The following is a 10,110-nucleotide window of genomic DNA, read 5'->3' as shown; positions in this document are numbered from 1 at the left end:
GCGATTGCTGCTCCCGTACCGCAGCCGTTTGTTATCACTGCTCCTCCCCAGCTCGTTGCGGGACGGGCAGTGGCACGGAGGAGCCGGGAAGGGATGGAGCCCCACTGGGGCCCGCGCCCGCCCCGCGGCGAGGACGCAGCCGGCTCCCCGCGGAGGCTCTCCCGGCCGCCCCTCGTCCGGCCCCGCCTGCCCGCGGCTGCACCGAGCGCGCCGGGTCTCAGCCGGGCGCCCTCTGCCCCAGGCTCCCAGCTGGTCCCAGCAAACCTCTGGAGCAGGTTTCCAGCAGACCAGTGGYCTCTGCACGGCGCCTTCCCTGGCTGCCAGCCCCGAGCACCGCGAGCCCCAGCCGGGCCCCGGGGTGCCCCTGGCCCGGCCCCGGCGCGGCGGCGGCCGGGGGCCCTCGTGTGGCTGCAGGCACGAAGGGCTCCGCGCCGGAGCAGGGCTGCCCGGCTGGTCCCTCTGCGCCGGGCCACCGGGCAAGGCAGCCCGGAGCCGCTGCATGCGGCAGGGTCCCGGGGTGCTTGGCCCAGGGGTGCCCCGAGGCTCCGCCGGCCCCTGCTCCCGCACACTGGGTCAGGCACCCCAGTCCCGTCCCGTCCTGTCCCACATGGCACAGCACGGCACGGCACGGGCTGCTGGGGGAGGCAGAGCAGCTTCCTCGGCCTCCGCGCTCYGCTCTCCGCAGGTGAGGGGCAGAAATCTTCGGGGCAGGCCCTGCGCGTGCTGCACGGGTTGCTCCGCGGAGCTCCGGCTCCGGCTAGGGCAACGCGGCGGGTAAAGGCAATAATAAGACTAAAGGGAGCAAGAACCGAAGGCACGAGAGGCCGGCAGCGGGGCGCAGGGAGGTCGGGCTCTCCGCAGGGGGACCGGCCCCCGGGCGGGCTCGCGCCTCGGCTCTGGGGGAYGGCAAAGCCCAGCGGCAGAGGGGGCTGCTTTCGGGGGGCTCARGCTTCCAAGGTTATTTACTTTTTCCAGCCGGGTAGCGTCTGTACAGCCCTTTCGCCCGTGCCTCGTCGCTGCAGCTGTGAGCGCGGGTCCCGGAGCCAGAGGAGCCCGGATTTGGCGGGGGGGCTGCTAAGGCGTCTGCGAGGCCCGAACTGGGCACGGACGTGGCGTCCCCAGGGACAGAGCCCGAAGGCCGTGTCCCGGGCTGGTGGCGCCGGCGCGGGGCAGCTGCAGGGCAGAGGCGTTGCCAAATCCATCAAGGGCCAAATTCCCCGCTRAGCCGAGGCGGTGGAGGGCGGCGGAGCCGCACCTGCGGGCACCAGAGGAGCACCTGACCGGGCAGGTATTTTTATATATATATTTTATTTATATATATATGTGTGTGTAGATATATTACATAAATATATATGTATGAAATAATTTAAGAAACAGTCGAGACAGCATGCCGTGCTCTCGCGTGGGGCCGGGAGGCAGCTGCTCCCCCCCCCGCCCCGCGCTCTCCCAGCTTGGATTCACAAATGGAAAACGAGAGTCTCGAATTAAATTAAAAACCGCACGCGCGCGCGCACACACACACACACACGCACACACGACACTTTGCGGAGGCTGTGAAACTCGGAGGCGTGCTGCTGGCAAGTCCAGGTGTCCCTGAAGAGATCCGCTCAACTAAAGCCAAAGGAGGGGGAAAATAAATAAACGGAGGGAAGCGGGTGCAGGATGCTCGCGCTGGCATGGGGCCCCCACGAGTGCCGGGGCCGTGCACAGCCATCCAGCTCTGCCCGGGGACCACGGCCGCGGGACAGACGGACGGCTGCGCTCGCCGCAAGGCCCCCGCCGTTGCTCGCTCCCGCCGCAGGCGCTTTGCTTCGCTGCATCCCGGGCCTGAGCTGCTCGCATCTTCCGGGGAGAAGGAAGAAAACGCAGCGGAGCCCCCGCTCTCCTCTGCCCCGGGGAGGCCCGGCAGCAGCTGGGCTCGGGCTCAGCGCTCCCTGCCAGCAGCCCTGGGGTGGGCTGCGGAGACGACCTCCTTCCCACAGTCTTCCAGGACATTGGAATGACATGGAAAAACAACCCAAAGATCCCAGTACAACCCAAAGACACGTAAATTACCCTTCTCTTCCAAAACTCCTCCTCCGTCCCCATCCTGCCCTGCCCAAACATCCCAGAGGATGGACAGGTCCCGGCTCCGTCTCCACCCTGCGGGTGCTGAACGCAATCGTGGATGGGTGCAGGGAGAGCGCAGGGTTGGGAAAGCAACTCAACCAAGTGCGTGAAGAAGTTAAACGAAGGCTCCAGCGCGCCGGCCCCCCTCCCACCCTCTCCTCCGCTGGAAACAGCAAGTCCCCCGGGCCACAGCGGCCGGGCGGGGGATCAGCTGGGCAGCAGCACGTGCTCCAGAAAGTAGGTGATGGAGTCCCAGTGCTTCCAGAGGAAGAGGAGGAAGAGGACGAGCAGGGCGGTGCTAAGGATGCGCATGCGGGTCTTCATGAGTGGGGTGATGAAGTTGGCGATGGTGGAGACGAAGACGAGCAGCACGGCCATGAGGGCCAGGATGACGTTGATGAACTTGCCCAGGAGGGCACGGGCGTTGGCGTTCTCCACTCCTTCCAGCTGCACCACCTGCTGCTGCTGCTGCTGAAGCTCCAGCTTGGTGACCCGCGTCAGGCAGGACTCCACCGCCTCCTGCAAGGCACCGGCTGCGTCAGGGCAATGATTGCCGCTGTGCCTGCACTGCCCCTTGATGCCCACCACTCAGGGCTCGCTGGGGCACAGTCTGGCTCATCACAGCTGTCCCACCGAGTCCCTTGGATAAGCAGTCCCCTTATCCACCCCCTTTCAGGCACTGCCTACCCCTTGCTCCAGCCCCAGGGCCCTCCACTGCCCCATGCTCGCCCACCTGGATGTCCCGCGCCCTCTCGTAGGACTGGTAGGCCACCTTCTCCTCCATGCTGGCCAGCTCCTGCTTCAGGTTGGTCATTTCGTTCTGGTGCAGCTCCGTGAGGTCRTTCAGCTGCTCCTCCAGGCGCTCGTACCTGCACAGGGAGGCCCCAAGGGGAGAGGGGCGCTGGGGCACGCTGGCTGCCCGTGGTGCCCCGGCATGCACAACCCCCTCAGTCCCCTCCAGCATCATGGCCCACGGGGTTGCAGCTGATTCCCAGGGGCAGCCAGCGCTCCCCCAGCCTCCTCTGCAGCTCGCCCCACATGTGCAGCGCCGAGCACCCGCTGCCCCAGCAACGCAGACACTGCTGGAAGTCTTGCAGTGAGGACGGCAGTGGGACCGTGCCCGCTTTGCAGGGCTTGGCAGGGCAAGCCATTGCAAAGCATCAGCAGCACACACAGGGCAAGCGTGTCCCCGCGCCGTGTGCCTTGCTGGCAGCCCCAAGCGATGCACACTGCCACCCTCTGCGCCCGCTGGGCCCTACCTGTACCGCTCCTCCTGCAAGCACTGTGTCATGTAGGTGTAATCCCTCTGCAACTGAGCCTTGAGGTCCTCCATGGAGTCCTCCAGGTGCGACTGGCTGTCCTTGATCTCCCGGAGCTCCTCCAGGATGGTGTCAAAGTTATTGTGGTGACTGTCCAGGGTGTTGGACTTGGGGCTCCCCAAGCCACCAGGCCCTGCCCCTGAGTTGCTGCCGCCGGCCGACCCTGAGGTGGCACTGGAGCATTCGTCATCGCTGCCATACTTGGGGCTGGAGACCAAGGTGGCACTGCCGCTCAGAGCCCGCGATGCCTCCTCGGGGTGCCCGTCATCCAGCGTGTCCTTCAGGTGGGCGATGTTGTCTGCACTGCCAAACTTGTTGCGGATGAGGCTTGCAAACTCCCGGGGCTTGGAGACCACGGCGGTGTGGGTGGCCTGCGACAAGCCCGAGAGCCCTCCTTTGACACCTTCCACAACRCCCCCTCCGAAGCCACTGATGCTGGAGCGGACGTTGGCACCCACGTCCTTGAGGCCTTGGTGCATGTCCCGGAAGACATCCTTGGGCTGCCGGGACGGCCCGTTCTGCTCTATCTCCTTTAGCTTCTTGTGGTAGTGCTCGAGCTTTTTGTGCAGCTGCGCAATCGTCTGCGCCGACTTCTGGTTCTTCTTCTCGAAAACCTGCTTGATGCGGGAGGCCTGCTGCTTGTCCGCGTTGTTGGCCAGCTTCAAGTACTCGGCCACGTTGTCATCTCGAGCCTCCTGCTCGATTTTGATCTGCTCGGTGATCTTGAGGATCTTCTGGTGCAGATGCTCAATGGCGGCTTTGGTGCGGTGGGGATCCGGGGTGCCCTCCGGGACATCCAGGCAGATGTTGCCGTCGGCGTCGCCGTGGCCGGTGCTGGAAGGCAGGCTCAGCGCGGTCACGTCCCCCTTGTCCAGCTGGGGGCAAAGAGAGAGCAGGGCAAAGCTCAACGGAGGGAGGCAAAACCAGAGCAACCGCTCACCTACCRGTGTGGGAAGCAGAGAGAGAGCAGAAGAGACACGAGGGGCAGGAGAGGGCCGAGAGGAGGGAGGAGCGGGGCAGGAGAGCAGCCCAGGGCAGAGAGCAGCAGCCAGAAGCAGGATCTTTTCTGCTTGCTTAGGCATTTCCCAGCCATAACGCTTATTGGCATCCCCGTTAGAAGATGCAGCCACACAATAATTTCTCTTTAGGGGCCTTTTCTGGCCAATTGCTTTCAGTGGGAAATATCCACAGCCGGGAGCTTYGCTCTGCCCTCGCTCGGTGCGGAGATCAGGAAGCGCGTTTGATGTTTCCAGGCTTTCAGCACATCCAACTTCATCCAGGGGGGAAGAAGGGAAAGGTTACGCGGCTGGAAACCGTCCAACCTCCGCGCTGCCCTTCGGCAGCGGCCTCCTTCCGTGCAAGCAGCTCGGCTCTCCCGGGGAGCCACGTTTCTCCGTGTCCCGGAGCGGGAGCAGCGGGCGGGGAGGGGCAGGGGCTCGGCTGGGAGCCCCCGCGAGCCCCGGCRGGCGGCAGACGCGGGGCCGGGCTGCTCGGGCGGCGAGGAGCTCCAACCCAAACCCAGCACCGAACCTCCCGCYGGAACAGCCGCGAGAGCGGGGACTGAGCTCCCTGGCGGTATTTCAGTTTGGAGGCTTCGGTCTTTAGCATAGATGCACACGGGAGTTTTTGCACAGAAAGAAATGAGAAACTCCACCGCAAGCCCGAGCCGGCGGCGAGTCGAGGCGGCTCCTTCCAACACGGCGCTGGCCGAAGGGTGACGGCGCAGCGACTCCCTCCCCCGGCACAAAGCTTTTCCTCTCTTTTTCTGAGGCTTTTCACCCGGCAGCTCGAGAGCCCTCTGCAGACGCAGCCCGCCACCTATACAGTGCGGGCGCACGCTGATTTCTATTTTATGGGTGGAAAAATTAAAGGATTGGGAGAGAAAAATCGCTTGCCTGCAGCGACACTTAAAACCGCGGGCAGAGGCTGGAGCGCRGCCCGGGAGCCGTCCCCGCCTTCGGCACGCCGAGCGTGCCACTTTCCCGCTTGAAACCCAGAAACCTTTCCAGTCGCTGGGTTTTACATGCAGATTCTTATGCAAATCTCAGCAGTTGTGTAAACGGCTCCTGGCTTCTAATTAAGAACTGCTTGAAAGTTAAATACCRTTGACAGACCTGAATAATTTCTCATTTCCATCACACTTTCCCCGAATGACCCTTTAATAGGGATAACGCGGAGGATCGAGGGATCGCTGCTTAGGAGCAGTTATTGCCAGGAGGTGCCTCGCGTGGGAGGGAGGGGACGCGCTCGGCCGCGGAGCAGCTCGGGGCAAACGGGGCCGGGCTCTTGGCAGGTCCTTGGCCACCCGGGAGGGCTCGGGGATATTGGTAGGAGCTTTAAATGGCCGGGAGAGGGGCTGTGCTGCCATCGGACCCTCGGCAGCGGTGCCGCCCGCAACGCGGCGCTTGTGCGGCAGAAAACTCGCTTTTTCCCCCCAGATGCACGTTTCTATATACAGCAAAGGATAAAACCAGCTTTAGAAAAGAAAAGCACCCCCAGCTAAGCCGAAACAGGAAACCGGCCTGAGCCAATTAAAGCGGAGAAGTTGCTCAAACTTTGTTGCCATGAGGGGACCGCCGCGGCGAGGGGTTTGCCCTCGCTTCCTTCCCCTTTTCCGCCAAGCCTGCGCTCCCGGGGAGCAGAGCGCTGCGAGGGCAGAGCAGCGCGGCACAGCGCCCGCCGCCAACTCAGCTTGATTCAGGATGGGAAAGAAAATCCAGTGGATTCCCCGACCTCCTGGCCAGGCTCCCAGTGGCTAACGAGCCGGTGGGATAAAAATTTTCCCCCAGCTGATGCCAGCAAGGAAAATTAAAAGCTGCATCCTCCAGGAAGGGTGTTTGCGGTCGGTGCAGGCGGCAAAGGGGCCGATGCACCAGCACATCGCAGCTTCCCGCACCCRCAGCCAAACCCTGTCTGTCCCCACCAGCCCGGGCGACTCGGGGAACCGAAGTTTGGTCCTCCGGACTGCGCTGAGCAGCGAGAAACCCCCCTGCGCCTGCYGCCGCGGCTCGGGCATGGGGCAAACCACAGGAAACCCCACCAGGTTATCGCTTYGGGAACAACAACCCCAGAAGGCAGTACAGATTCCTGCAGCATTAACCGGCGACGCCGGCTAAATCCCAGTGAGCTGAAACCACCGTGCAGAGGATTTAACAGGGGGATTAGTCAGAGCTGCACTTTCCCTCCGTGCAGAAAACCTTCTGGAAGGGCCGTCAGCAATGCCGCCAGGGCTGGCTTCCCAGGCAGACGCGGGAGCGATGCAGGATGCAGGAGGGAAAATTATTCCCTGCAGAGTTCAGCGCGGGAGAACGGCAATACGCAGAGGGCTGGAGCGGAGAGGCTGTGCGGGCACTCGAGGGCTCCGGCAGGGCACGCGTACGCCCTGCCGCTTTCCGTGCCGCTGCCCTTCGCGTGCGGGCAGCGTGGTTTAAATCCATTTTAAGAAATTGCTCTATCAATTATCCTGAAGTCCCAAGCATCACTCTCAAGCGTGGTTTCTTTATCCAGACCCTTGCTCGGGATCTACCTACTCYGTTTTCCCTGTGTTATAATCTGCGAGAGAGCGCAGTAGATTTATTAACGCTGTGGCTTCCGTGGTGTCTGCCCTCAATACAGACTTTCACTACATAAAGCATCACCGCGGTTCCCAGCYGACATTTAGCCCGGGGAAGAAGAGGCGGTGCGAAGGACCGTGTACATCTTCAAGCATGGAAAAATTTAGGTACCGCTGGGCTCCCTGCCCCGGATGTCAGCGCCCGTCGCGACTCTGCAGGCACCGTCAGGCAGGTGACCACCAAAAGCCCCTGCAGGTCCCTTCCCGCCCGGAGCGATGCTTCCCGTGGGATTATCCCGCGATCCGCCACGGCCAAGACCTACCTCCATGTCACGACGGGCGCGGGGCCGGCCGGCGCTGCCATGGGCGAGGGGAGCYCCGCGACGGCCGCGGCGAATCCCCCGGAGCAGCCGGGAGGGAGGGACTACGGGTCGGATTAGAGGCCGGCGGCTCGGCGCCGGCTTCTCCGGCGGCTTTGCAGGCGCGCGGGGGCCGTCTGCCTGCGGCGGGATTGCCGACTCAGGAAATCCGCTCCGGCTGCGGCTCTGCGCAGCGGGGAGGGCGGCCGCGGGGCCGCCGCGGCGCGAGGCGAGCGGGGGGTCTCGCCCCCGCTAGCTGRGGGCGGCTCCGCCGAGCGAGCACAGCGGCAGAGCTTGCTCTTTGTAACAGCAAATATTTCACGGCAACCCCAAACCCGAGCAGTTTGGGATCGGTAGGAGGTTGTGAGCCCCGGAGCTGAGCTTTCGGAGCTYGGGGAGAGACTTTGCAGCACCGTAACCGGAGGGGGTGTCGCACCTGCCCCAAGCAGCCCGTCCCGGGATGCAGCGCTGCTGCTGGGCTCCGGCTCCTGCCTGCGTCAGAGGGGGCTGCAGGGGAGAAGCAAGGGGCGTACGGCTTGCTCCCGCCCGCCCCGGCCCGCAGACACTCACGCGTGCAACACCCCTGACCTCTGAAAATGAGACCTCGCTGCCTGTGCGCAACTGGCTCCAAAATCCTGGGGGTTTGCTCTGTTTGGGAGTCACTGCCCAGGCTGAGCGCAGAGCAAAGCGGCGCAGGCACCGCTGCAAGGGCCAGACCAGCATCAGAGTGGTTAAGGGAGGCAGAATTTAAACCCACAACCCGCGGCTGAGCCAGGTCAAACCGTTGGACCTTCCTCGTCCGAAAGCCCAAAGCAGCAGCGACGGGAGAGCAGAGCATCCRCGCAGCCCCGCGCCCGGGGACGCTGCCTGCCTGCCGGCGCCACGCACGTCCCTGCGTCCCGGCTGCTTTGCCAATACCTGCTCCATCCGGCAAAGCMAGAGCTTTTGGCAGAGCCCTTGCAGAAGCAGCCTGGCAGGACCTCGAGCTCTCCCCTCTTCCCAGCTGCTGCCGTACCGAAAGTGGGTTTTTTTTATAAGGCAATTACCCGAGAGGGTGGTGGCGGACTCCCCTTCATCCTTAGCACCGTCTCTGTTTAGGAGATATAGTCCACCGGTTAGAAAGTGGTCGCTATGTTTTTCAGGCCTGCCTGTAAGAGGCAAATTTAGAAATGAATAAATCCCAGCTCCTGTGCAAAAGGAAATCCCTGGATCGTCACAAAATCACAGCACATTTGGCGTGTGCCGGTGCTGAGCGGCGCAGAACCCGGCCCCGACCGCCTACAAACGCTGCTCCAAGTGTCTAAAACAAAGGACAAGTCCCCTCGCAACGCAATGCAAACGCAGCAGCGAATTTTAGGCTCCTGCTCTGCCCCTTTGCAGCTGGTGTCGGCGGCAGCTGGGAGCCTGCACAGCGTTACCTTAGCCAGCGCCGGCCGCCGGGCTGGCGGGGTCTAGCGGGAGCAGCCAAGGCCGGAGCTTAGCTTAGCGAAGCATGCACCAAGGAGCAGGACGCAGCCAAGCTGTGCTGCGGCGCGTCCCCGAGCCGGGCGAGAAAGCCGCGTGCCGACCGGCGCGAGCCGGGACGCCGACCCGGGCAGAGATCTGCAAGCTCAACGGTTCCCGATTCTCCCTCCTCCCGAGGCGTTTGGTGCCCAAAGCAAGTTGCTTTTTTTGGCTCAGCCCTGAAATCTTGCAGTCAGCAGGCGCCGGGCGCTGACCCGGGCGGCCGGGAGGCACCTCGGCGCTCACCCCTCGTTCCGCGTTCGCGCTGGGCTGGTGCAGCCGTCGCACGGGGCTGCCGGCGGCGGCGGGACGGGAACCTGCCCCTGTCCCGGGGGAGCCAGGGCGGATCCCCACGTTCCCGGGCATCGGCTCTCGCTCCTTGCCCGGACGTCCCCGCTGAGCCTGGGCGCCCGCCAGGCTCCCATCGGCGCTGCGCGGACCCCGGCGTCGCCTTGCTGCTTAGACGCTGCATCCTGCGGGCCGGGGCCGTCCCTGGCTCCCCCGGCACGGGGCTGCAGCGGGGCAGCTTGGACACTCCCGATATTCCCGGTTTGCCAGCGCCGGACTGATGTCCTGGCTCGAATCCTCGCAAGGCTCCTTTCCAGGTGCGGAGCTGGGCAGACGCGGCCGGCAGGTCCCCGGGAGGGACATCCCTGCCGGGTGATTCAGTGACCGTCCCGTAAGGGGAAGCTGTTCGGGGCCCTGCCTACACGGGGAGGGGGATTTGGGGGAAAATTTCCGTTGTTGCCTTACGGGAGGGAGTAGCCCCGGGAGCCTTAGCGGCGCTGCCAAAGCCGCGGCGAGGGGGGGGGTCACATCCCACGCTACGGGATTAGAAAGGCTGGCAGCAGCCCCCAGCCCCTGCCGCTGGGGGGTCCCCGGGGCTGCGCTCCGAGAGCCGAATCCTGCACCGGCGCGTCCAGCCGCGCGGAGCCGCCGCGGCCCCGGGGCGCCGCGCCGCCCGCAGCGCCCGCCTGCCGGAAAGGAGCTGCCTCCTCGCGCCGGCCCGGCTGCCGGCGGGCTGGGAGCAGCAGCCGTCTGTCGGAGAGGGCTGAGGAACACGGCGTCTTCTGCTGCGGGGTGAGTCAGTACAAGAGCCTGATATCCTGCTGCTGCTGAGTTAATTAAGCGGTAATCGCCAGTATCTTTGTCTTGGCAGCTATAATCTGCCGTTTACCAACCGGCCTCGCAGGCACCATCCTAATGAGAGGGAGGGCAGGGGCTCCCACCGCCCCCGCAGCCAGAGCTGCCGTTCCCGTATCCCGCC

At 64.2% G+C, this 10,110-nt stretch overlaps 1 protein-coding gene across 1 annotated transcript in view; it reads right to left on the bottom strand.

The window, feature by feature from the left end:
• Positions 1–1,289: 1,289 nt before the first annotated feature.
• The window catches only part of TMCC2 (transmembrane and coiled-coil domain family 2), a 22,897-nt gene continuing 14,076 nt past the window's right edge, over positions 1,290–10,110 (bottom strand). Inside the window, exons 3-5 of the mRNA XM_085300367.1 lie at positions 3,369–4,303; positions 2,843–2,978; positions 1,290–2,628 (exon numbers count right to left, since the gene is read on the bottom strand). Coding sequence (XP_085156493.1) covers positions 2,317–2,628; positions 2,843–2,978; positions 3,369–4,303 — 1,383 coding nt within the window. The 3' untranslated portion in view covers positions 1,290–2,316. The remainder of the gene's footprint in view (positions 2,629–2,842; positions 2,979–3,368; positions 4,304–10,110) is intronic.

This window comes from Rhea americana, unplaced genomic scaffold (genome assembly GCF_003343005.1).
Source record: "Rhea americana isolate MKP2758 unplaced genomic scaffold, rheAme1 scaffold_163, whole genome shotgun sequence".
Lineage (NCBI taxonomy): Eukaryota > Metazoa > Chordata > Aves > Rheiformes > Rheidae > Rhea > Rhea americana.
This window is presented reverse-complemented; position numbering and strand designations above follow the sequence as displayed.